The sequence below is a fragment of the Cephus cinctus genome, unplaced genomic scaffold (genome assembly GCF_000341935.2).
Source record: "Cephus cinctus unplaced genomic scaffold, Ccin1 Ccin1_scaffold0126, whole genome shotgun sequence".
NCBI lineage: Eukaryota > Metazoa > Arthropoda > Insecta > Hymenoptera > Cephidae > Cephus > Cephus cinctus.
In genome coordinates this window covers 658,057-684,484 of record NW_014332860.1, presented here as the reverse complement: position 1 = coordinate 684,484, position 26,428 = coordinate 658,057, and the positions used below count along the sequence as shown (strand labels likewise).

The 26,428-nt window shown below is 37.5% G+C and overlaps 3 protein-coding genes across 11 annotated transcripts; 2 read left to right on the top strand and 1 right to left on the bottom strand.

Moving 5' to 3' along the window:
* Window positions 1-983: 983 nt before the first annotated feature.
* LOC107262756 (CCR4-NOT transcription complex subunit 11) lies at window positions 984-3,715 on the top strand. Of its 2 annotated transcripts, none has more exons than XM_015729279.2 (2): window positions 984-1,425; window positions 1,489-3,715. In XM_015729279.2, exon 2 carries the CDS (start codon window positions 1,494-1,496, stop codon window positions 2,856-2,858), a length of 1,365 nt encoding a protein of 454 aa, XP_015584765.1. In that variant the 5' UTR covers window positions 984-1,425; window positions 1,489-1,493; the 3' UTR covers window positions 2,859-3,715. The 2 variants fall into 2 exon arrangements, with proteins under 2 accessions (XP_015584765.1, XP_015584766.1); XM_015729280.2 differs by having other exon boundaries at window positions 1,486-3,715.
* LOC107262755 (transcription initiation factor TFIID subunit 3) lies at window positions 3,696-12,919 on the bottom strand. Of its 4 annotated transcripts, XM_015729277.2 has the most exons (11): window positions 12,686-12,919; window positions 11,943-12,114; window positions 11,621-11,863; window positions 10,327-11,492; window positions 9,703-10,245; window positions 9,431-9,622; window positions 9,220-9,320; window positions 8,998-9,110; window positions 6,971-7,065; window positions 6,177-6,277; window positions 3,696-6,071 (listed from the first exon to the last, which is right to left on the bottom strand). In XM_015729277.2, exons 2-11 carry the CDS (start codon window positions 12,106-12,108, stop codon window positions 5,936-5,938), a joined length of 2,856 nt encoding a protein of 951 aa, XP_015584763.1. In that variant the 5' UTR covers window positions 12,109-12,114; window positions 12,686-12,919; the 3' UTR covers window positions 3,696-5,935. The 4 variants fall into 4 exon arrangements, with proteins under 4 accessions (XP_015584763.1, XP_015584760.1, XP_015584762.1 ...); XM_015729274.2 differs by lacking the exon at window positions 6,971-7,065 and having other exon boundaries at window positions 8,774-9,110; XM_015729276.2 differs by lacking the exon at window positions 6,971-7,065 and having other exon boundaries at window positions 8,774-9,110; window positions 9,524-9,622; window positions 12,686-12,918.
* A 336-nt stretch (window positions 12,920-13,255) lies between these two features.
* On the top strand, window positions 13,256-26,428 carry LOC107262757 (membrane-associated guanylate kinase, WW and PDZ domain-containing protein 1). Of its 5 annotated transcripts, none has more exons than XM_025080112.1 (10): window positions 13,257-13,516; window positions 14,443-14,521; window positions 14,643-14,868; window positions 14,964-15,367; window positions 15,552-16,944; window positions 17,150-17,285; window positions 17,378-17,920; window positions 18,007-18,177; window positions 18,284-18,418; window positions 26,408-26,428. In XM_025080112.1, exons 2-10 carry the CDS (start codon window positions 14,473-14,475, stop codon window positions 26,411-26,413), a joined length of 3,063 nt encoding a protein of 1,020 aa, XP_024935880.1. In that variant the 5' UTR covers window positions 13,257-13,516; window positions 14,443-14,472; the 3' UTR covers window positions 26,414-26,428. The 5 variants fall into 5 exon arrangements, with proteins under 5 accessions (XP_015584769.1, XP_024935880.1, XP_015584767.1 ...); XM_015729281.2 differs by lacking the exon at window positions 26,408-26,428 and adding an exon at window positions 19,797-22,068; XM_015729282.2 differs by lacking the exon at window positions 26,408-26,428 and adding an exon at window positions 19,797-22,068 and having other exon boundaries at window positions 14,329-14,521.

Below are 26,428 nucleotides of genomic sequence, written 5' to 3'. Positions count from 1 at the left end.
TATGAATGATGTGAACCAGGTTGGCTGGAAGTTATGTAATAATGTTCAGAAAAGTAATTTGTCTATGTGGAAGAAATACACGGACGTTACAAATCGCAACTCTGAATTTTTCTATGGGAATTTTTCCATCTGAATTTTTTCACTGCAATCAATTAATTCATAAAACTTCGTAAAAACGATGAAAAATATTGAGCACTGATTTGACCGGCGTGAAGCGCTTCAACCTCCTTAACACGTTGTATTTAAAAAAAAAATCATAACGTCCAGAAGAAGAAAAAGAAAACTTCCGCCGGAGAGTCTCGAACCACGGACCTTTGACTTACTAATTTAATGTCTTGCCTATGGACCAACATCATTTACTTTGTATATTTATTTCGGAACTGAGAGATAAACCATATCCACGATTTTCCTTTAAACACACAATCATCTTACCTAAATTATTAATAAAAAAAAAGAAACGAGAAGCTACCCTGAAAAATTAAGGTAAGGTCTACAACAAATAGCACATAGTTATTTAAGAAAATGATTTCATATTTATTTATGTGCACTTGCATATGTGATCTACAATCTGAAAATATACATTCCCAATAGAAAGCAATGAGAATTATAACACTGAAATACGTTTCTATTATATAATCTTTTATACATGTGATAAATCCTACAATTTTTCCATCATTAATTCTATTTAGAATGTTATTAATGTGACTTGGAAAAAATGGTGTTCGTTTCTCGCACACAATTTGCGCGTGCGCGCTACAGTCTCTTTTAGTACAAATCCCCACCCATAGGCAGCGCCACAAGAGAGCTTGGGATTTTCGGGGCGCCATCTACCCGCCGGGATTGGAACTAAAATTTTACTATAGTATATGCTTGACATACCCCCACCACGTCCTTCGCACCTCTATACCTTATAAACTTTGTAGGTCCCTTCACGCTGAGTTGAATAAGGCCCGTCTCGCAAGGTACATCGCCATCTATTGTCGAACTTCCATCCTTGATTATTAGGACCAGCTACTGGCACATGTCCCCCATTAGGGATACAGCCATAAGGAAAGGAAGGAAGGAACAATACGCGTAGTATAAAATAATACAGTGAGAGAACTCTCTTTGTATTCAAGCTGGCCGATGGTCTACTATTTATAGCCGCAAAGTTGTGTGTTGTGTTGACATGTATATTCAATGAAAAATCATAGCATTTTCATGAGTTTAAAAATTTACTGGATCACAGTTCAAGAACTTTTTTCAGATTTACGAATTAGTGTACTTTTTATATTAAAATAATCACATAAGTTTTACGATTATGCAGCTTTATAGGTTAACAGAATTATGAACTAAATAATCTAAGACATGTTCTGTTACGGTATTTCTAAAGAATGATATAAACTAAAGTACGTGTACCATTTGACGCCAAGTATTGCCACGGAGGTATGTCAAAATTATCAAAAAGAAACAACATTCAACTTTAATGTGTATGATATCTTCAAGCAGAAAAGATGACTTTGGCACCAAAGGATTTAGCCAACCTGCTCGATATTCTCGACGACGAGAATTTAGATACCAGTTTGGAAAATTTGTCTAACCAACTACATCAAGCCTTTCCAAAGGAGGATAACTTTAAAGTAGGAACTGCATTGTTACTGCTGTTGCAGCACATCGATCTTTTACCAAATCACGTGCAGCGAGTAATGGCAGTGGCACTTCTCTTCGATCTGTATAGGGGAGAGCCATTAGCATCAACACCATTTGCTACTGTATTCGTTCAAGTACTTAAGGCTTCTGAAGAAACCACTAATGGAGCATCTAGACCAAATTTTGTGGGGCATATACCAGTATTGTCGCAATGCGAAAAGAACCTACTAGCTCATCTATTAAGTTACAATGCCAAGGAGACTATGAAGAAGTCTCCAAGACAAATCATAGATGAGCTGTATTTTGCTTCTACTCCTCCGATTGATTTGACCAATCTACAATTGCAACTGGCTGAGCGCCACTCAGAGCTTCCTTCTGTAGCTAAGTGTGGCAATCCCATAATTTTACCAGACATGGATCGTTCTAAAATGGCTGAAATTGACAAGACTACTGGTAGGAGTATAGCTGAAAGTTTAATTATTGGCGATCCTCCACTGTGCAGTCAAAGTTATAGACCAGAATTTTTACGGCTAGCACCACCATTATATCACTCTGCCAATGAATTGACCTGGATGAACGTCACAGAACCAAGTCAGTTTACAGTGGAATATGATACTAGCATGTGTGTTTCAAACTGTGCTGGCGCTGAAGCTCGCAGATTAATGGGAAAAGCATTCAAGAGCGTACTATCACTTCAACAGCAACAACATCTGGTGACAGAATTAGACAGAGATCCTAAACTAGTATACCATATTGGACTAACACCTGGAAAACTCCCAGATTTAGTTGAAAATAATCCGCTAATTGCTATTGAGGTACTTCTGAAACTCATGCAATCCAGTCAAATTACAGAGTACTTTAGTGTCTTGGTCAATATGGAAATGTCCCTTCATTCAATGGAAGTTGTTAATCGATTGACAACCACTGTTGACTTACCCACAGAATTTGTACACTTGTACATTAGCAATTGTATATCCACATGTGAGACTATCAAGGATCGATATATGCAAAATCGACTGGTGCGTCTGGTATGTGTATTCTTACAATCTCTTATCAGGAACAAGATCATCAACGTACAAGAACTCTTTATAGAAGTACAAGCATTCTGCATCGAGTTTAGTCGAATAAGAGAAGCGGCTGCACTGTTCCGACTTCTTAAGCAACTGGAATCTGGTGATATTGGTGGACTCAATGGACCCCCGACCAAAAACAAAATAGACATGTGTTAGCGAATACCAGAAAATAGTGATCTGTTGATGCTGCACAATTATTTGCTAATAGAACCCAGCGTATATACGATTTTTTATAAAATATATCGTAATTAATAACAGCGTTTACAATTGGATGTTGTATAATAGTACGTGTATGGAATGTTGCAATTGTCTTGGTGTTTTTTCTAATTAATATTTTCTTCAAAACATCACATAAAGGATGTGCCACGGCAAGATTTCTGTACATTTCCTAGATCCGGCATTGGAAGATCTATTTCAAAATATATACACAACTATATAAATTGCAACTTTGTATTAATGTTCTCATGACGACTAAATTATTTTTGATCATTTGGGAATATATGAATATAGTAATCAAGTTAATGAGATATGTGATGTATAAATCTATTGACGTCCGAATTTTGTCCAATTATATAAACGCAAAATAATAACTTCAAGGATACACACATAACTGTTCTCACGTAAATTTAATACATTGTATGTAAGACAAATCTTTGGAAAGCAACCATATCTAAAGTGCTTAACACTAACCGTACCATTGACCGGTCATTTGACCGTTTTAGAGCCAAAAATACATTTATAAAAAATTGTCGGTATGGTTAGCGTTAACGTTTAACGTAAGCAAGAAACATTATTGTAAATATCTGGTTTAGCAGTACCTGTAAAACTGTACATATAATTTATGGTGTTATAAAAGATACGAGCGTGAATTTAGTTACACAAATTTTTAAATCTTGCAAAATGAATGACATTTCTTTGTTGCAATCAGCGTGGCAGTAATTATGAACGGAACGATAATTCCAGCAGGTATTAGAAAATAAAATGCGTGAGAAATTTCTCATTGTCAAATTTTATATTATACAATGTTCATGAGCTCTTGGCATTCCCACAACCTTAACGTTATTCACTGACGCTTCCACTTATTTATGTTAATCCATGCGGTATATTCATGTTCCATTTGATGAAAATACACGATACACAGTATTCCAGAAATAATTTCGTTCACATAAACGCGCGCCTGTTTAAATAACGATAATCCTTTTAGCAAGAAACATTTTTTCCTCTCCTCTCAGCAACCGAAATACCGTTCTTGAATGACTAACAATCGTGGTATAGCATAGAATCTGGTAGACGCTGTATGTAAAATTATTTCAGCTGTACATGAAATCTTTGATACATTACACCTCATAACGTAGATTCAGAATCTATGCCCGATAGTCAAAATTTGTAATCACCTGCTTTTTAATTAAGCTACAAATTTACAGTGGAACGTCTTGATATCGTAAGAAATTTTTTCACTTTTTAGAAATCTATGTGTAAATAAATGTTACCATTACTTACACTTTTTCAAATTAACATTTCCTTTCGAATTACTTATTTATTATAGTATGTACACACCTACAATAATATTTGTTGTCGATCAATAAACTTTCGTGTCCTCGTGACTATCTTGTGATAACTGAGATTAGGATTGAATTTAGAGCATTATTTTTTTCTAACTCCTAATGGTTTACTGAAAGAAAGAAAATTGCAAAAACGAACAGTAAACGTTTATTGATCGAGACGCGATTATTACATTATGGTAGTCTAGGTAAAAAATGTATATTATATAATAATTACAAGTGTAAAAATTAGCATTGAGTCGATACCTTTAATACCTGATGCTAATATTCTTTCGATCAGCCATTTTTTTGGCAATGAAAAATAATTATGAAAGGAGAAAAGAGAAGACAAAGAAAGATATATTCCCAATAATGCAGACGTGTAGTCAAACTTCAGTTTTGCATGACTAGCAGGAGAATTATTCTCCGAAAAAGTAAATGACTTGTATCGTGTCATAACTTGATCTATTTTCTAGAAAAATTATCCAATAAGTTTATCCACATAACATGTTAAATTCGGATATCAGATCTCGACTCATTCCTAATCATGATTCCTATATTACTTAGAGTCCATACCTCATTGATTTGCCACGTAAAATGTTCAAGAATAGCGAACAAATAATTATTACGTTGATGATATTTTAGAGATGAATGCATTGATAATTAAATAAGAGAAATATTTCCAAAGAACGTTGTATCTGTAATAGTGTCTGCGCGCGCCTGTACACACACACACACACACACATATAATTACTTGAATGAATACTTGAACATGATGCGTTTTGCGAAATAACGAGATCTTCATAGAGCAAAATTGCAATTTTATGCCCGTCGTACGATCAAAAAATTGTTTTTTTTCTAATTTACACAGTACAACGAATCTTCGTAATGATCTTACCTGTTGTTTTTTTTTCAAATTATTTTTCATGTAAATACGCATACCCCCCCCCCCCTTTAAACTATCTAAAACAGAACAACAAAGATGCTTCAATCTACACAAACGAAACGCGCTATATTATTATCGGCCGTTAAGTTTTCTTGTATCCCATTTCTAAGAGAATACTTTTCCTTCTTTCTCTCTTCCTATTTGCTTATGGAAAGTACAATGATTCGTTATCCAGATTTTATTATTTTTCGAAGCGACATGATTCGTGCCAATACTTCAGAGAATTTATTGCGGATTCGTTATGCCAAAAATCTGCGGTCGACTGGACCATACGATCCTCCTAATAAGACACTGAGATAGAAAATTCTATTTAACGAACCTAGCCACAGCTGTCCAGAATAATGTTCTCATCGACGGTAACGAATGTCCAGCACCCATGAAACAACTTTTTTTTTTTTTTGAAAAAAATTAGAAAAACATTATTAGACGAGATCTACCAGATAACGCAAATATCTCTAGTATGAAAAGGAGAGACGAGAAATATTTTCGCTTTCCATTTACACGGCCGTAATGTCCTTCAATTTCTTATTCTTCTGGGTGCTTTTCATTTTAATCACACTTTTCTTACCCTTTCCTTTGGTTTTTACAGGCTTCCCTTTAAATGCCTTCATTTGAATTTTAAGCTCCTTCTTGGAAATCTTCTTACCCTTTACACCTTTCATTCCCATTTTACTGCCCTTTAATTTGACTTTGGCGACAGGCTGACTCGATATACCGGGCCGCATATTAGGCCCGGTTAGCTTGTACTAGGCTGTCGTTTTAACTTTCTTCTTACGCTTCTTCTTCTTTTTATCGTGATAAAGCGCTTGCTTCTTAGCGATACAGACACGGCAATACCAGTTTTCGTTCGTATCCGGTGCCACTTGTATACCCACGCATACCCTGTACAATAGCAAAAGTTTTTTTTTGTTCTACCTATAATCTTAAAGTAACGCCTATCGCATGATTAATCGTGTAGGTCATTAAACAAATTTTACGTATACTCACCAATGGTACCAGGCATCACAATCATCGCAGCCTATCATAGCCGATCCATCATCCTGGTTTCCGCATGCAGGACATATCCAAATTTGTTTTCCAACCTGATCCTGTAACACTCATCGCATGACAATATCTACATAGTAGCACAATACAAACGAAGACAACCCAAACCATCTCTCTTAAGACTCATATGGTGGCTCGACCTAGATTGGTAAGTATACAGAGAGCAATGATTTCATCGGGAATCTCAGTTCTGTATTTGACCTATAGTGCGGCCTTTTGAATCAATTGATTCGACTTTCAACAAATAATCATTGACATAATAGTGACGGTGCAATGAAAACTTGGTTCTAGCATGTGCCTAGTGTGTATGTGCTGTCGAACGAATGAATAAATAAAAATACGTTAAATAATGATGAATTGATGATATAAATGAGATGAGAATAACGAATCTTAAAATAAACTTGTCTCTTCTTCCCTACTGTTATCAGTCGACAGTTGATATTATTGGAAAAGGTTTTAGCATTATTTTACGTGATAATAAAACAGCGCAGATTCGCTTAAAGCGTGGTACGCACAGATTCTTTCCTAAACGAGTTATCCAAATATTATAACATGACTACACGCACAATGTTCTTTTCTGTTTTTATCAGTGAAGTAAGAAGTAAGTTAACATCCGTCTTGGTACCTACCTACCTACCATCTACCCATCATACAGAGCCGCATTGGCTTTAATATCGCGTAGCGCAACTAGAGACAATTTTTGTCTGGTTCTTTCAAACGTTTGGGAATGTACTCACCACGGTTGTGGCAGGTGTGATGGCCAAAGTGTTTCCTCCATTTTCTTTATCTTCCTTAGCGTCGTCCTTTTTAGGAACAGCATCTGTCCTCGCCTCTGTGCCGTCAAAACCGTTGGTTATATTCCTGACCGACCGTACGTACTATATATCTAATCCGCACCGTGCAACTCGCATGCATTGATCCGAAATCCTTTCATCTTTTTATCTCGTTTATTTATATAATGATATTTACTTGAACATTAGACTCCACAAAATGTTTCACACGAGCACAACGAGAAACTCGATTAATGATTCGATTAAATGATTTTTGAAATAGTCGCGCGGATACTTGTATAATATGGCACGTATCATGCATGCTCTACGAATATTTATAAATAGATAAAGTATATATGAAACACATCCAAGAAACGTACTAGTACCTTCTAAACGGAGAAACCTAATTCATAACTGGAGCGCTTAAGATGTAACTAACGAATTCGATTTATTTCAAAGGCAAAGGCATGTGTTAAGTTTCTCCAGAAAGAATTATTCTTATCCTCCAAAAGCGTTGAGAAAAAGTTTTGCAGAATACAGTGTGTCTGCGCCAATAGTTAAGAATTTGTTTACATAAAAAATAAACAAAAAATAAGAACGCTGCAAAGGAATATCTGCGAACGTGCTATTAAAAAATTAGAGGAATAACTTGCAGAACGTTTAAATAGCGGCGTTCATGGATACAGTACCAGCACAATTTCTCCGACCATGAATTGGCTCTCCAGAAGCTTGTTTACCTCTCTTTACTTTCATATAATAAGCTAAGCCTATATTATTTATTAGCACATATTTGTGCTCTGGTACAAGTTTTTCAACATTTATCAACGACTCGGCCAGCAAACACCAAAGCATACACACCGTCCATGCACTAATCCTGCTATCCACTCGTTGGGTATTTACACATAGAAATCGCTCACAACTAACCGTTCAAGTAGAAAAGCTAAGTTTAAAGTAAGAAGAGACAAGTATAGTGTACGCCAAGCCAAATCACGAGATGTACCCTATATAGACGATTAATGAAGATGTACGAATGGGACGTGGAAGGGGATGTAAAGTATCTGATTACGATGCTGGATACACGTATCAAAGGCGAAATATGATTTGACTAGGTCTGCATCTCATTAGGATTCTCTTATTGAATTCCGGACAGTCTAATCACTTTGAAAATGAAAGGAAACAGTGCAAACGAAGGTGAAATGATAATGATCACACAACACGACTAGATACTTCTAGAAAGATACTATAAGTCACTACTTTCATAGTCTTGACAACATATTGAAGCTTTAGCTAAAATAAGAATTAAAAAAAAGAAAGAAAAAAAACTTATACCGTCACCACAATTTTTAGATGCATAGATAGTAGATAGTAAAAGTATAATATACGGATTGGATTGTTTAAGGTGGGGTGTGAATCAATGGCCACTCTTTACTGGATGGATTGGGCTGACCTTCGTATAATTGGACACTTCTGCGATTTCATTGTGATCAATTGAGTATAGGTAAAATCTCCAGTGATCATTACCAGAAATCGTAGAAACTATTAGATTTCGTGATAGGACAGAGTGATTAGATCATATGACAAAAACAAGAATATCTTACCGGTTATTCAAAATATAAAAATATCTCATTTTTTGTTTTATGAGTCCAATACTCAAAAGACTATCCCGAAATCAAGAGCAGCAACTAAATGACTCTTAATTCCAGCATTTACGAATGCAGAATGAAAGCAGCCATTTTGTTGCGACTCGTTAAAAATGGCAAACGAACTTACATAGTAGAACGCTGCTTGCTGCTGCGGTAACGCGGGGCTCGAGGATTTCGAGGGAGGATCATAATGAACCGGAGGAGATGGTACTCTTAGTGGTTGGGTTTTGAAGAGAGCCTTTTTGGCTCTAGGAATTGATGCGAGTGGGACGCTAGTATGATTGGTTGAGAAAGAAGTGTCTGAAGGAAGAGCAGGACTTGCGTCTAATGTCCCCTCGTCGTATTTCTTACTTGCTGACTTTTGCTTCGGCGGCCGTGTTACCAATGCAGAGATCTTGGCCAATTCTGGACTTGGCTCCCTATTCACATCTTCTTCTGGCTTCTTGACCAGGGGTTTGATTGTACTGCACAGATCGTATGATTTTTAAGTAGTAACAATGCAAATGATAAGTTGATGGCATAGTGTTCTACCTGCGGGTAAAATGGATTAAGATTGAAAGAATGATAACTCACATTTTTTTCATGGGAGCGTTATCTGGCGTAGGTGGTCTTGGCGATGCTGGACCTAACTTGAATGTTATTTTGGGAACTCCCTCTGTCACTTTTTCATCCTTCTGCATAAAGATACACTGTGTCAATAGCGAAATAGTTGGAATTGCAAATTTTCAAGAAAGTATATCAGATCAAAGCTGTAATAATATAATGAAATGTTCTTTGCAATTACTTCTTTATCTTTGCGTTTTTCCTTTTTCTCTTTCTTGTCTTTAATTTTTTCGGTTTTTTCCTTCTTGTCCCCCTTTTCTTTCTTCTCTTTTACCTTTTCACCTTTCTCCTTATGTTTCTCCTTTTTATCCTTTTTCTTCTTTAACTTATCCTTCTTCTCCTTTTTATGCTCCTTTGACTTCTGCAAAAGCAACTAATAATCATTATTCAGTTCATGAAAATAGCATAAATAGCATGAATTTTTTGTTTAAGTAAAGAAAAATTTTTATTTACCTTCTCATTTTTCTCAACTCTTTCGACTTTCGGACTCTTCGGTAATAACGATGGCGTAATGGATGCAGGAGTCGGAGGAACCGATGATGGTGGGCTAACGGGCGGTAGAGTTTGGAGAGAAATATCTTTTTCAATATTCAGAGACTTCCCAACTTTTTCTGGCTTCTCTTTTCCCACTTTATCAGTTTTCATCAATGGTGGGACCATAGCTGTTGGTAAGGGCGGTGTAGGTTTCTCTCGTTCAGGAAGTTTCATTTTCGTCAATGGGAAATCATCAGGCTTTGCAGCAGGGTTAAGAAATCGCGGTAGAGGTAAGTTTGGCATTGCTGGATGGGGTCCAGGACCACCTCTCCCCATAGGCAAAGGGAACCTTTGGAACATGGGATGCGGAATGAGTCCTGGTGCTGGTGGAAAAGTAGAAAAAAATGGAAACGGAATCGTAGGTGGAAGATTCGTTTCTCTAGGCATAGGTGGTTCTGGAGCCTGTGGCGTCTTCGGCCGATCCATTATATCCGGTTCTACAATATCGCTTGATACTTTTATCTAAGAACAGATGGAACATAATATACTCATTAGTTAAACATTTTTCAAGAAATACAAAATATAATATATATTACGAATAACCTTCTTTGGACTGACGCAATGTTTAGGACTCTTGAGTTTTGATTCCTTTTTTCTGCTACTCTTATCTTTTCGTTTTTTCTTCTGATCAATGGGCGCAGGTACATTGAGCTCGGGTGTCTTTGGTGTGCTCGGTGTTCCTGGAGGTGACATGTCGTCAAACATATAAACGTCCGAAGATGGACTCTGCAAGGCGCCTAAATCACTATCATGTTGAACATGAACATCTGGTGTATGAGGCGTCTTCTTTTCTTCCCGTTTTCCATCGATGTCATTGCGATGAGAGTATTTTTCGATATTCTCATCGATTATCAAACCAGGTGAACTCTCCCGAGAGTCAAGCTCTTTGTACTTGTGTTGTTCGGGTGCTTCCTTTTCCTTATCTTCCCGAGGCTTCGAAATCTTTTTAAATATATTTAACTTCTGTTTATCTGGTTCAGATGGAAGCTTATCAATATTGTCTTCCTTTCTGTCAGGCAATGGGGGACTACTCGTTAGATCTATCACTTTTTCATTTTTGACTTTGGGTTGCGAGGTTTTTGTTAATTTGGGACTGCTCACTGCTTTAGGTGGTATTAATTTTGGAGTAGCAGGTCTATTCGAAGGACCTGCTGCAGCACCTTGCGCTTTACCACCTCCAGGTTTTAAGGGTTTTAGTTTTGCCAACTCCTTCATACCGGCAAGTTTTTTTACCTTACTGTCATCTATTTTATCTGGTTTAAATAGCTCCTTGGCACGATTTTTCTTTTTGTTTTCCTTGTCTAATTTACGATCCTCTGGTCCCTTTTTTACTATCTTCTTCGATTTCTTTTCACACTTGAGCTCCGGTGGAACCATTGGATAGGAACTGGGTGGTGGAGAATCTGAACGAGCTTGGTGCGGGGTTCTAGCTTCCGGTAGTTTTCCCTCTCGTGCAGGTGATAAAAATCCAGATGTCGTCATCATAACACTGTGTATTTCACGTAGTGGTCTTCCTTCTTCCATTACTTTAGCACGTTTAGCTATGGGACTTTCAAAAGATACCGGATCTCCTGGACGTTTAAAAACCACCTGTGGCGATACCCTCTGCGGAGACACATTAACAGATCCTCCTGATGGTGTTCCATTGGTAGAAGCTACTTCCGATGTACCGTTCGTTAAACTTTCAGCTCTTTCGGATGTGTACTCTTCTGAAATTGAAACATTCTTCTTGCAAGACAATTTTCATGTTAAAATATCATTGTATGACTTTCTCATTTATTAATCAGCTGCTTGATAATAGTTACAGTGCAATTTTACAGAGGTTGTATATTCTTACCTTCTGTATCAGGATGCATAGCAGGCAAATGTTCATGCACATGTACAGGTCTAGTGACAACTTCTCGACTGCCCGGCTTTAGAAAATTTAAGTGATTATCTCGATGAACTGGAAATTTTGGCACCTCAATGGCACATGCCACAGAATCTACATTTTTCACATATTCAGCTAACTCCTGTATGTCAATATTCATATGTTGAAAAGCCAGACCTAAATCATCCAGATTTGCTTCTGTTCTTCCTACTGCGAAACGATAATAACAATTATGTTTGAAAAGTATCTATAAACAGTCCATAATATGGTACTACATGTTTATACTTACAAACTTCTGAATATTGATGAGTGAGTTTTGATACTCGCAAAAGATATTCCTGCATAAGATCAACCATGAACTCTAAAGGAGTGGAATTGATAGAATGCCAGCCAATGGTCTGGCAAATTTGTGCCACGACCATTCTCAAAACAGCCCTACTATATTCAGTTGTCATTTTCAGCTGTAAACAAAGAATACTATATTTAACTATTTAATATAATTATTAATAATTGACTGTTATCAATAATATATTGAAGTTGATCTATTGTTAAGGAATAATTACCATAATTACATAACAAAAAAAAGGTTTATATCTGGCATATAATTTAAATATATGCACTTATTTAATAGCAATTATAAATTTTCAATTCTTCAACAGATAACCACTACACATAATAGGTGTATAAAGCAATATACAGGGTATATTATGAATCACTCGATTCAACACAGGGATGAATAGTTTGTAAAACAATAGTATATTTGTAGGTCGGAGTCACCGCTCGACCAGAATCAACCAGAATACTCCAGTGCTTCATTGCCAGTGTGCGACAAGCTAATATATAGCGCGAAATATAATAATGTCGGTAATTTTCATTAGAGGGTGATAACAATATTATAATTATAGGACAAAGTATAGATTTTGGAATACGACGGAAACGTAAAAAACCATAGATCCACAATGTTTGCAAGCATATAACGCGCTAGATCGAGCTCAGGATGGTACGGTGTTTTACTCGAATTACTTGACTTACCTAGAAACAAGGAAAAACCAATATAAAATTATATTCCGTTCTTTCCAGTATAACTGATTCCCAGATCAGCATCCTAAGAAACCTCTTAGGGTATGCACTTTTTCACTGATCCGTATAGTTCATTCATAATCGAAGCACGCACAGTTGTCAAAATAGCAACGCCATGAACGGTACCACGGCCTACAAGGCGTCGCCACCATTTCTGATTTCTTTTCCGAGCTGCAGTCGTATACCTGGCCACTAAACATGCAGTATATAAAGGACGCCGGTATATGACGTTTGACCCACTGCTATGGTGGTGCCCTCTGGACGAACGTTATCTTCACTAGAGGTACATAATTTTTACTTAACAAAATATCAAATAACTACGGAGTCTTAACAAATTCAATTAAAACGAAACTCTCTATATGTAGCATAAGTTAAATAAATATCAACAATATTTTAAAACTTTATTTAAAACAAACATGCAACTTACTTAATTACCATTTATCTTTTCAATGAAGATGGAGCGATTTACGTGTGAACGGGGCATGATTCACAACGGTCATATGTGGTTGGGTCTCGGGTCTTTATACCAAGTGCATAAGATGCCGTTAAGAGCAACTGAGAGCAACGGAATGGTCAGTGGTGGTGATATGCCGTGGTAAGCGTGAGGATGTCGTGTGTGTTTCGTGCGAGTGTATTTCGTCCCACAATCGTTTCGAAATGACGAGCGTTTCCGCAGTCCGCGAGTGATTCAGTGCCGAAAATTCTTGCTTGTTTGTACATACAGTTCAAGCAGAATGGTAGTACAGAGAAGTGATCATCAAAACGAGGGAAGCCTTGTCCAGAGTAAGTATGAACTAGACTATATTTCAATGCGAACAGAGAGAATAGGTTTCCTATAGACTCTAAACCGTCAACTATCACGTTTAACTACCCAAGAGTCCTCCCATATCTACAACACACAATGTGCTTACTGTGCTTTGGTGTTCTCTGGAGCATTTTGGGACTTCGCCAACCCTTTGAGATAAATATCCAAACCATCGGGACAGCTTGGAACCATTAACTTACTATCCCACACGCCCATTCGCTCGCATCTCATAGAAAGTGCCAATCAATGATCTTGTAATATGTGGGCTACGCACGAACGGGTGAACGCATTTGTAAGAATGCATTTAAGCTCGACGTACGATCCTCCCCTCCAATCGGCGCTCCTATTCTACCAACAACTCGTAACACTCCTCGTTTCCTTTCATCGTAACACCTGTACCTATAGGGATAACGATCAACGCCAAGATTTCGTTGCTCACAAGTGACCAATGTCATTGTCAATAACTGCCGTTAGTCATGGTGGGTGTGCACCTAGCTCGCACAAACAACTGTCAAACTTTCTAGTGCCATTGGCACGCATGCATTTTACAGATGGAAAATCAGATCATAATAGATTACAAAGAAAAATTTGGTTACCAAGTTATACTTCTTGGAATATAGCATTTTAAAAGTAGAGTCGTTCGGGCTGCGCTTTCTTTCTTTAAGATATTTTGTATTTACCATTGTACAATGCCGATCAGCAAAATGTTGTGTACGTGTTATATATACATTAACCCGCATTAATAAACCTATTGCCACATTTTTTTAATAAAACAATTCCTGACTATAAGTTTAGGGGGAGGGGGAAGAACAGCGGTGGCATCTTCTGCTTTGAGTAATCAGCAGTTATTGCTTCTCTAACGAAAATACGAACAAAACTTGCTATTTTCATTTTCCTGGAGCAGGACACTGAAACGGAGTAGAGACCTGATGATATGGCGAGCAAAACTGAGGATACTGTATCTATCGACAATCCTAACGACGGTACTATGACAGTTTGTTAGATAAAGCTCTATTTATAGCCGTTATAAGCATTATATTTGTTTTTTTTTGTTTCTGGAGCATAGCGACTTTAATTTTTTTCCCTAATATTTATCATGTAAAGGAAGTAGCGTGGACAAGGAAATATTGACGATCAGTGGAACGGATGGCTCTGGCCATCGTGTTCCTCCTACATACCTATATAATACGGGTTCGGAACAGGGAACCGGCAATTCCGAGCAGGACAGAAATGGCCAGAATCGCAGTCAAGCCACAGAAGACCAATTGGGTCCATTACCTCCCAATTGGGAGAAGGCATACACGGATACAGGAGAAGTTTATTTTATAGAGTGAGTTTGAGATGAGGTCTTATTTGCTGGTCGAGGTCTTCTCGTTGATTGTCCAAAGTAAAATCTAACATGAGTTCTAATTAATATTGTTTCAGTCACAATACTGGTACTTCTCATTGGTTGGATCCGAGATTATCGAAATTTCAAAAGCGTTCCCTTGAGGAATGTCTTGATGACGAGTTGCCTTACGGTTGGGAGAAAATCGATGATATCTTATACGGAACTTATTTCATCGATCACGTTAATCGTAAAACTCAATACGAGAATCCGGTGTTACAAGCGAAACGGGCACAGCAGGGTCACTCCGAGAGGAAGAGTCCCAATTTCACTAGGAATCCTGATAAGCTCAAGGGTCAAAGTATACGTACAACTCTACTCAAGAGCTCGCGCGGTCTTGGCTTCACCATAGTCGGCGGAGACGACTCCGTTGAGCAGTTCTTGCAGATAAAGAGCGTGGTACCTAATGGGCCTGCGTGGTTAGATGGAAAATTGCAGACCGGTAAGAAACATCCTAATGTCAATGTTAATTAATTACACCGTGGACGTTTCCTTTGATGATAGATAAAAAGCTAGAATTCTAAGATACTAAGTAGCATACATTCATTATGTCCCATATGTATAAATATTTCCCACGCTTCCTTCTAAAACAAGATAAATAGCATTTACTGGTATACGGTTTTCAGGAGACGTCTTGGTTTACGTGAACGATACATGCGTACTTGGATTCACGCATAACGAAATGGTAAATGTATTTAAATCTATAGGTAGTGGAGAGACTGTTACGTTAGAAGTATGTCGTGGCTATCCATTACCGTTCGATCCAAACGATCCGAACACCGAGGTCGTAACGACTATTGCAGTCAGTGCGCCAGGTGAGATTGAAATCGGTCGGGACGACGAGAATCGGCATAGAGGAAACTCATTTCTAGCAGACATTTTAACAGAGGAGCCGGGAATGTATATGGATCTGGATCCAAGTCTACAGAACGATGCGCGTTTTAATTTCTTGGATTCGACATTCCTACCAGTCCATAGTCTTCAGAACGGAGAGAATCTCGCTACGGCTTCCGTGAACTCGATGCCTGATCTTTGTATATCCGACAAGATTAATACGATCAAACGACCAAGCAGTACAGACATCCTGTTGACTGAGAGTGGAAACATGAATGATCGCAAGGACTCTCCCATGCCCAGTAAACCGGAATTCCTTAGTATCTCTATAGTCAAAGGCAGTATAGGATTTGGCTTTACTATTGCTGATTCTGCGCATGGTCAGAAGGTTAAGAAAATCCTGGATAGGCAGCGCTGCAAGAATTTGATGGAGGGCGATATTTTGGTGAACATAAACGACACAAATGTTTGTAATATGTGCCACTCGGAAGTGGTCCAAGTGTTGAAAGACTGTCCGCGCAATCAGGAAGCACTAATACACGTTCAGAGAACGACGATGAAATCAAAGGAAAAAAAGGAGAAGAGCTCACAGGATTTCTTCAGAAGCAAGACGCCAACCGCGGATATTTACAGCACGCAATCGAAAACTGTGGTACCAAGTCGACCCAAGACGCCATTGGTAGACACTAGAAATCGACCGAAAACACCGAACGACTCGTCCAGTTCTAATTGGAACGAGATTCAAAATGAAAACGAAATGAATCCTTTGGACAATCGATACAAGTATCCTGATTATAATCATACAATGTACTACACAGATCCGTATAAAGCTAACATAGGCAATTTGTCTGACAATTTTGTCACTATGACGAACTTGGATGACGATTCTGTAAGAAATGTCACGAAGAGGGACTGGACGACAAATGATAAATTGAGTTTAAGTAGCGATATGTATTCAATTGACGTGTCGCATCATAACAATATATTGAAGCAAAATGGTAGCATACATTCCGATTACTACAAGGATCTCTATGCGGTACAATCGCATTCCCAGTACAGCGAGCCGGATTACAATACATACACCATTGGGCAAGAACAAAATGTCGATACTGGGGAAATTTGGGACAAGCGAAAAGAAACGACCAGCTTCGAGCATGAACAGCCACATTCCAGTTCTGTAACACGGTACGTAATTCCATAGTCGCGTAAGTAGGTCGTAGTGAACGTTAGAGAAATTAACACTGTTCCAGAATTCAAAATGGTAATTAACATCGTAAATTTATACGATATAAATGCATAAAAGAAAATGGATGCAATCTTTTAAACAAACAAAAAATTGACAATGGTTTCTGACGTTAAAATTAACTGTAGTACTTTCTGTTTTGTCAAGGTATCCGCAGTACAGCGGCGAATTGGTCTGCCCTACCATTCCTGACATTGAATGGATCGAGACCCTGGTTACACTGGTTAGACAGGATACAGGCTTTGGTTTTAGGATAGTCGGTGGCACCGAGGAAGGGTCACAGGTTGGTTATTCCTTGAAAGCTTCTATTTTCCTTAGTTTTCCTGTTCTCAGAACTCTCTTGAGAAATGAGACCATTAATCCTACGATGGTCAGCAGGTTTCCGTTGGACATATTGTTCCTGGAGGTGCAGCTGATCTGGACAGTCGTCTGAATACCGGTGACTTAATTATGTCAGTAGATGGAGAGAGCGTTATGAATTCCTCGCACCATCACGTGGTGCAACTGATGATAGCTGCTGCTCAAAATGGTAGAGTCACTCTGGGCATTCGACGCCGTATAAATACACAGGAGCATCTACAGGAAAACTTACAGTCTTCATATTCCCGACATATGAACATACAATATCCTTATGACGTGACTGTAACACGAATGGAAAACGAGGGATTTGGCTTCGTTATTATATCTTCTGTGAATAAAGCCGGTTCCACCATTGGTAGAATAATTGAAGGATCCCCGGCAGAAAGGTGCGGCCGATTGAATGTTGGCGATCATATTCTCGCGGTGAATCACGTCGATATTACGAACGTCTGCCACAAGGACATCGTCAACTTGATCAAAGACTCGGGTTATTCCGTCACACTGACAATTGGCTATCCACTCGACGATTGCTGTAGTAGCGCATCTCTGTCCCAGAAGGTACTTTACGTTTTTATCACTGTAGCCTTGCCGCCACATGGCGCGTCACGACGTTCACGATAAATCAGATTTACTTTTTATTCCAGGATGAACCGACAGGCGACGGGGACGGCGGACAGTATCACGCGGTCGAACTAACACGAGGCACTCGTGGCTTTGGCTTCAGCATTCGCGGTGGTCGTGAGTTCCAGAACATGCCGCTCTTTGTCTTGCAAATAGCTGAAAATGGCCCTGCGTCCGTCGACAATCGACTGCGAGTAAGTGGAGCGCAATTCTTGTTGGATTGATGCAATTCTGCAATTATTCCCGTTCGTTTCCTTTACGGATTGTCGTGATTGACTCAAGCCTCTATGCTTCTTTTAGGTAGGTGATCAAATAATCGAAATAAACGGTATCAACACGAAGAACATGACGCATACGGAGGCCATTGAGATTATTCGTAATGGCGGACCTTCCGTGCGTCTTTTGGTGCGGCGCGGATGTCAAATGCCCTCTGTGGTAGGTGCACCCTCCCACCTATACGACATGAATATATAAACTATAAAAGACAACACTTAATCCAATAACAGCATCTTTTTTTTTCTTTTTTTTTTTGTGTTGCAACAAAAGACATTAACGACGTCTCCCTCCTTGTGTGGGTACTAACGCTAATGTTTCACTCTTACATAACTTCAACGATCAAAGCTTTCAAAAGCCTCGGGGAATAACAGCAAGTACTGCATAGATAACATAAAGACGCGAGACAATACAAAAAGATAATAGCCGAAAAATGAAATCGAGCAATTTTCCAAAAAGTCGACTAAACTATCGTAGCTGTTAGTTATACGTATGATGGGTATTGATAATATTACATCGAACTTACTGATTTTCTATTTATTAATTTTAAAAGATTTTTTCATTTTTTACGCGTAAAGAAAGGTGGCACACAAATCACTGTACGAGACGTTACGAACGACATAAATTCTTTTTGTACAATATATTTCTATATGTGAATGCATATAGAGATTACGCATTTTTTTAAAATTAGTAATTATTATCGAACGGAAGATCATAAGGTTAATCGTATTGCGTATAATGTCAATTAAAAGGAGCGATATTCTATTACGCAATTCCTTACGAAAATTAATTATGTCGGTGGTTCACACTGTTTCTCTTTTAATTTTATGTTTGTTTTCTTTTCTTTCTCGAACATTCGACCATTCTTTATTGTACAAATGGTCATGATCCTCGATGTTTCTTCTTTGGGATATTCCGGTGAATTCGAGTGAAGTCATTGATGATTTTATCATGCGAATAATTCATTTCCCGAAGAGAACATTCGATGTAAATATAAATTCGTCTTGCTCTCACGAATTTCATACGAAACATTGTTCTAAAGGTGTGTATCATACACTATTGTAATGACGTTAGACTGGCCTCCGTTTTGAAAATCGTTGAACGTTCATATAATCAGTGTTCATAACTGTTTTGCCGCAAAAAATAAAACGAAACTTAAAGGAACAACCTTAATGAGAACGAGGAAAATAAATAATGAAAATAATAGATCTCGTACGCTTTTATCGTGGCGACAATTACTTTATATACGGTAATCGCTCACTATGCAGAGATATACTAGTAGTATCTTTGGGACCTTTAACAAAATTAGACTGGTGCTAACTCTGTGTATTAATAATCTAATTATTGAGAGCAAAAGTGTTAATTCGCCCTAACACGTGTGATAGCTTGAAAATGTTGTGCCTTGCGCGTGTTCCATGAATTAAAAAAAAAAAAGAAATAAAGAAATAAATTTATAAAATATATTGACGTTGCAATGCGTTTGCTTGCTGGTAGATTTCGCAGCGAAAATTAGTAAAAACTTTCTTGCAATTCATTATAGAGTAATCTCACGCTCGACCAAATAAGTATTCGACCGATTGACGAGGGCGCCCTGCGCGGTCAAAAATCGAAATTACACGAGGGTGGTGCACTCTCTAAAAAACGTAGGAAAAAACGATTTTCCATTTCGCTGAACTGCTGTTCGTCTAGAAATCGACTTGAGTAATGTAAATGCATCACTAGGTCGACCTTTTTACACAGCCGAGAGTGTCGAAAGTGAGTACGCAATTAGGTGTATAATATGAAAAGTAAACGAGCGAACAAGATACAAAAAAGACGCGCTGAATTATATGTAGAATGGATCCATGCGTTGTTCAACATTCATTCACAATATCCTTAGATAATATTGAACTAAGCTTTAATGATATCGAAGAACTACTGACTATGGCAAATGTAACAGATCACATAGAATATCATCCATTTATGGAATTTATAGTAAACTCGTTAAACAATTAAAGGTTGGCAACTGCTGGAATATTCCTTAATGAATTTGTCCATCGAAAACCTATTAGAAGAACAAATTACATACTATATTCTGCTTCGAATAAATATTTCAATAAACTCAAGTGACAATGAGGGTAAATAAGAGTTATGCAAGACCTTCGATACATATATTCTATAAGACTTTAGTACAGTAAGAGGCACATGGGGTTGCTCCCAATATTAGTGATAAACACGCGATCTTACCGTACTGCTTATCATTGCTGTTGAGGATGATTACTTACCTCTCACTGTACTTATTACAATAATGATATAGCGAATCTGTAAATGTTCAGCTGATCTTATTAGTCTTTACAGAAGTTCGTACTATTATCTCGTTAGGGCGTGATACTGGCTATCATTGAATAATGTTCCCTTAGATATTTATTAACAGTTTAATGAAATATGTATGTATGTTCATTAATTATTATAAATTAAGTGCCCAACCAAAGAAATAAATGCACCCATCAACCGTGTTATATCGGGATACAGACTTTTAGGGCGAGAGGCCAATTATATTCTAGACTCTTTCTGAACTTTTTTTTTTTGTATATCTTTTCTTATCTCTTTTCTTTCCTTTTTTTATCTTTTTGTATTCTCACACGTACTCAACGAGCTTCTCTTGGGCAAGCAATGTGGGTTGGCTACCCATGCTCACAATACAGTGACGTTTGTAATAAGATGCAGCAGCGTAGAGCGAATGAAAAATGCATTTTATAGTAGTGCCTTCCTGTTCTTTTACAACATGAAATAATGTAAACGCCACAGCGATGACGTCAGACATAATCAAAGATGAAGCTATATATTTTTTTACCGCTAGATTTAATGATAAAACGCGTGACGACATGATTATTTGGTACGTGGGCATTTTGAAGAAAAAAAAAAAAAAAAAGAAATCTACAAGGGACACTTAACTAAATTGCATTTCTAGATCTCGACAATGCTACAAGTACCCATTGTGAGCAAAATTAAAAATCGTCGCTGTTAGCCACGTACTTTTTAAGACAAAAAAACTGATAGAAGAAGAAAAACGTGATTAGGATATGGTCGAAATTATGACATTTGTATAAGGTTTACGATCATCGATAATGATCGATACGAATGCGATTTATTTGTAATCTCCTCACAGCGTGTCACGAGCGCGTTTATTTTTTATAAACATATATAGATATTGTAAATTGACTAGGAGATCTTAAGGCTTGCATATAATACTTGTAAATATAATTGTTTGCAAAGAACGTAGGATAATTAAGTGAATTGTTCATCGTTCGGTGACATCTCACCGATTTAATAATTAATGATTCGAGTTGATGATCGATGATTCATTGATGACTCTTTTAATTGTAACGACTGACGTGTAATAACGGCATCTCATTATATTGATAACGACAATAACTCGTTTACTTATTTGTATCGTGTCTTTCACTTCAGATCTGATGATGATTTTTATATGATTTGTACGATGTACAATCATTCTTTTCTTTTTTCTTTTATTTTATTCATTTCCTTTGATTCTGTCATACGTTATCATCCCTCTGTAGATGAATCATTCTTATCAGACCACCGTATAATAAGTTTACATGATCTTTGATATTTATTGTAATTAGCCGGTTGTGTATGCACGTCCCTTTATACTGTAAATGCATGTTGCGGACACTGGCAATTGTTTAAACGTAACGGTTCGAGATGAATTAAAAATGATATAAAAAAAAACATTGTTACTTCGAAACGTATTATACTACTACTGTATCGTTGTTAAAGTATATTGAAACAATAAATATTGCATCAAAATACTGCCAAATGTATAGAACGTTATTTTTCGATTAAAAGCTCTTAGTTATCTCACCAGTCCTATATCTTATTAATGAATACAGTCTCATGCGGCTCGTACTATTAATTTCATTAATTAAAGTACTCGCTATACGTGTATAATATTTACATAATAATTATGTATGTACATACGAGCCGAAAGTAAATCTCGGTTCTCTAACTCTGTATGCAGGTTAAAATATTGAACCCACGTAGCAAGTACCTACTATGAGTTAGGCCGAGCCCAGTTCAGTTCAATCAGGCTAATGTTCCAATAATTCGAAGCCAGCAACCTTCAACGACTTAATGAACGAACATAATGGCCTCGCCTGGAAATGTTCCTCATCGAGAAAACATAACGTTCGAGCATCCTGCAAGTTTCCCTACTGGTATCGATATCCACTGGTATAGAGTGTCCTGATTGTTATGGCGACACTACTGACTCATTAGGATGAGGATATTTTATGTTTACAAATTAGACAGCTTGTCGAGTATAGTATAGTACGTACATACATTGGCATTGTCGGTGGGCCAATAGCGACTTTGGCTTATCTTTTTGACCTGGATCTAATACTGACGGAGGTAAGTAAGCTCCTCGTGAATTGTCCAGGACCCCTTGGAGTTCTTGCGTGCCTTTCCGTAACACTTTCTTTGCGAATCAACCTCTACTAAATTATCATCACCTTTGCAGACAATTATTAGTGACATCACGTACACGTGCTACTGGTAACACGTATAGAAATTTTTATAGGGCGGTGACATGAGCCTAATAGATCGGCTCAAATAAGAATCGGGCTCTGATATGGTATAATGATGAGGACCCTTAATGGCACGTAACATACAGTTTACAAGGCCCCGTGAAAGGAAATATTTCGGGCCCTGCAGTTGTGACCTGGATTATGCTCTAGAAATAATTGAGTAGGCTGAAGTAAGGGAGTTGGCTTTTTTATTATTTTATTTAATTGTAGTAAGAAATCTTTATAAAATCCTTTTTAGGACGCGAACTAGTCGGTCTTAATAAAAATGTTCCTCGTCAATCATGAGAAACCCTAATATAAGCCTTGAAGGACCTTTTAGTTTGGCTTGAAAAACGCTTCAGTAATATTTAAAAAGAACCTTGCCACAGCCCAAATAGACCCTTTTCATGTTGTTATAAGGAATTTTGCGTTAAGGAGTCATTTATTAATCCTTGCAGCGGCCTGTAGTTTCATTATGTCATTCCTAAGAAATTTTTACAGGGCAATTGGTGATGAGTAGAGTATGTGAGCCGTAAATGTAAACTTTTTAATTTTTTTTTTTCATACGGTTAGCACGTTTTAGAAACTTTTTCAGTGAAGTAATATCAGGAGCATATGGTTCGTCGTTTATTTCGTAATGGGGATAAGCGTGCAAGAAGCAATACATTTCTAACGTGCGTGACTTTTCCTTGTGCTGAAAACCTCTCGCTCATTTTGCTTGGCCTTTCAGTTATGTCAGGGAATTTGCATAGATATCTTTTTTCATCCCCAGTAGTGATTTCTCAGAGAGATTCGATTAAGCTGTGTCACCCAAAAATATTAGTTCTCCCGGTATTCTAGATTGCATTCAGCAATGCAACATTGTTACAATGGAAAGTAAATTTTCTAATTGTTAATATCACGTATGTTATGTTCATCGGTGCTTTGAAAGGCGATGTAATGTAAATCAAGGCGCGATGGCTGTATATTAGTTTATCTATGTATCGTTATTTTTCCAAGAAATAACCAGCAATCACGAGAGCCTGCCAAGAAGGAAAAGCAGGAAGAAGTCTTTCGAAATAAATTAAAAAGTCAGAGGGTGGCTCACTTGAAACTAAGTTGTTTGCGAGGGGGTGATGTAGGGCCAAGATACGCAGGTACTTTTCCACGACCTAGATTCAATTTCGAGGACACTCGCCCGATACCAGCTCATTTGGCACGGTGCTAATTAATTTCCACGAAGAATTAGTTCAATCGTCATTGTTTAAATCTTCGTTAAAGTATTTGATGTTCACTTCACTATACACTATAGATAAACAAAAATTCACGAAATTCCAGTCTTTAAAATTCTAAATAAGCAATTCGGCTAAATTTTAATCATAAAAGCTTTTTTTCTAATTTATAAAAAATTTTAGTCGCTGTTGATATCAAAATTTTATAAAAATCTCAAACTTGTTAGATAGATAGATTTTATAGATTTTGATAGATTATTGATAGGTAGTTGATAGATTTTGTGTCTAAGCTGCCCAATTTAAGATGGGAGAGAAAAATCGTCAAGGTTTCATGTGAGAAATTTGAGTTTTCACAGTGGCTGGATAATAGTCTGGGAAGAAGTTTAGAATTCTTCAAGGGACTCTGTGAAAGGAGTTTAACCATGCGTGGTCATCGGCGCGGGCGCGATGACCACAACGTAGTGAGAAAAGTGGAGGCGCCCAGCGAACTCAGTAAGAAAGCGCTCGCGCACAAGCGAAGACGTTACTGCACCACTCATAAGTTTTTGCAGCACCCTGTCGATTGAGTTTGTACCATTGTGTAAATGTACCTTGATAGTGGAAGATCGAGAAATCGCGAATTCGCGTTCCAATCAGGTAAGCTGCTGATCAGGTTCGTGGTGATGGAAAGATTAATGGAAATATTCGATTAACAAAGGGAGCTACGTCGTGGTTCCAAGGGAATTCTTTAGTTCATTTGACAATTTAAACATATTGCATATCAGTGTACGATAAAATTATAGTTTATAGATTGAAGTACACAGGTGGCAGGATATGGCACTGTTCAGAGTCGAGGATCCAAGCATATTGTATCTCTCAACACGTAATTCTCAACTCGTATCAAATATGATCTTTTTAAGACATGTGCACAATTGCACGTATCCAGGTACTTATTTATAGTTCAAGTATCAGTGTACGATACTATGATATCATATGTCGATTAATTACGTATACCGAGTCCAAATTGATGTAATCTTATTTATTTTACGAAGGATATAAGGTGCGTTGCGCAACGGCCGATCATTAGGTTGAAAAAAGAAAAGCCCATCGCGTTTCGAAAGTTAATAAACATGAGTTCTGCTCCTTAATTAGAGGATTATGCAAGATATAACTAATTATACAATTACGTAGACGCGAGTTCATCCACAACTAGTGAAATCTCAATATTCCTTGGTAATAAAACAAAGGAGTATCGGATCAACGCAAAAATAGTTCCTTTATATACGCTTCAACTACTTACGTGTCCTCCGGGAATATCCTGATGTGATTCAATGTCAAGGCTACCGGATGGCGATGCACTATTACGACCTTTTTTCCCTCTGGCAAACTTAAAGAAATTGAACGTCAGCCGCAAGACATCCGTCGTGGCAATTTCGATAATCGACCTTTAATATAGGCCTGTTGCCATCCACAGAAAACTCGTTAATTTTCTAATCAGTATCTAACAAAGTCAAGAATCACGACAGGAAGTAATCACTGGTACGGTTACATTACTCAAACTCCTTGTCATTGTGAAGAGAACTATACAAGAAAAAGAGAAATAAATTGAAAAAACGGAAGCTTCGACGTTTGGATTTAGACGCATTTAACTGGTATTTAAAAAAAAAACACTTTTTAACGATACAACTGAACAACTAAATTGTCAGTAGATAAACTGCAGACTATACAAGATTCCTATACCGCATTCTTTCCAGCAATATACTATTCCGTACAAAATTCAGGATTAGGGTATTCTAGGCTCAGAAGAGTATTCGTGTATGTATTCTAGTTCGATACATTAATTTGTAGCAAACGGTAGTCGTAAATCAGGCCGAGTTACTAGAACCAGCAACACACTGAATTATCCCTGAAGTCCGAGGTCATTCGAGTGTATAGTCTCTAATGTAGGACCACGTGTCATTTTCAATGGAAGGTACACCTTTTTTTTACAGGTTACGTACAAATAACACCTTTTCTAGAGTTTTGCCACTGATGAATTGTCCACTTTATAGCACGACAATTTTTCTTAGCGACAAACCCACCTTTATACATGGTAACTACTAAGAAATACTCTTTTATGCTTCGTTATAGTGTATTGGGCTCTTCTGTTCCCGGTCGTAAAGAAAGTATAATGTATAAGTATAATGTACATAGGTAAAGTACGTGGGTTTATAATTGTATCCGATAACGGAGTTTTACGGCTGCGGTTAGAGTTACGGCAATATTTCCAAGTTTTGGAAGACAATCCGATTGGGATCATAATCGTGTATGGAAAAATGTACAAGAGTAATGAGGAGGGGGGGGGGCGGTTCCTAATGAACTAACACGAAATTGTCGTCTGCTTGTAAAAATCGCAGGTATGACACATGATACTACAG

Excerpts from the sequence above, each read along its gene's own strand:
- LOC107262756 (XM_015729279.2), top strand. The coding sequence starts at position 1,494 with ATGACTTTGGCACCAAAGGATTTAGCCAACCTGCTCGATATTCTCGAC.
- LOC107262755 (XM_015729274.2), bottom strand. The coding sequence starts at position 12,108 with ATGACAACTGAATATAGTAGGGCTGTTTTGAGAATGGTCGTGGCACAA. Across the intron at positions 11,493-11,620 it reads TATGCATCCTGATACAGAAG|AAGAGTACACATCCGAAAGA; the intron begins GTAAGAATATAC and ends TTTCAATTTCAG. Across the intron at positions 6,072-6,176 it reads TGTGATGCCTGGTACCATTG|GGTATGCGTGGGTATACAAG; the intron begins GTGAGTATACGT and ends GCTATTGTACAG.
- LOC107262757 (XM_015729283.2), top strand. The coding sequence starts at position 13,468 with ATGGTAGTACAGAGAAGTGATCATCAAAACGAGGGAAGCCTTGTCCAG. Across the intron at positions 16,945-17,149 it reads CATTCCAGTTCTGTAACACG|GTATCCGCAGTACAGCGGCG; the intron begins GTACGTAATTCC and ends TGTTTTGTCAAG. Across the intron at positions 18,419-19,796 it reads GATGTCAAATGCCCTCTGTG|AGTAATCTCACGCTCGACCA; the intron begins GTAGGTGCACCC and ends AATTCATTATAG.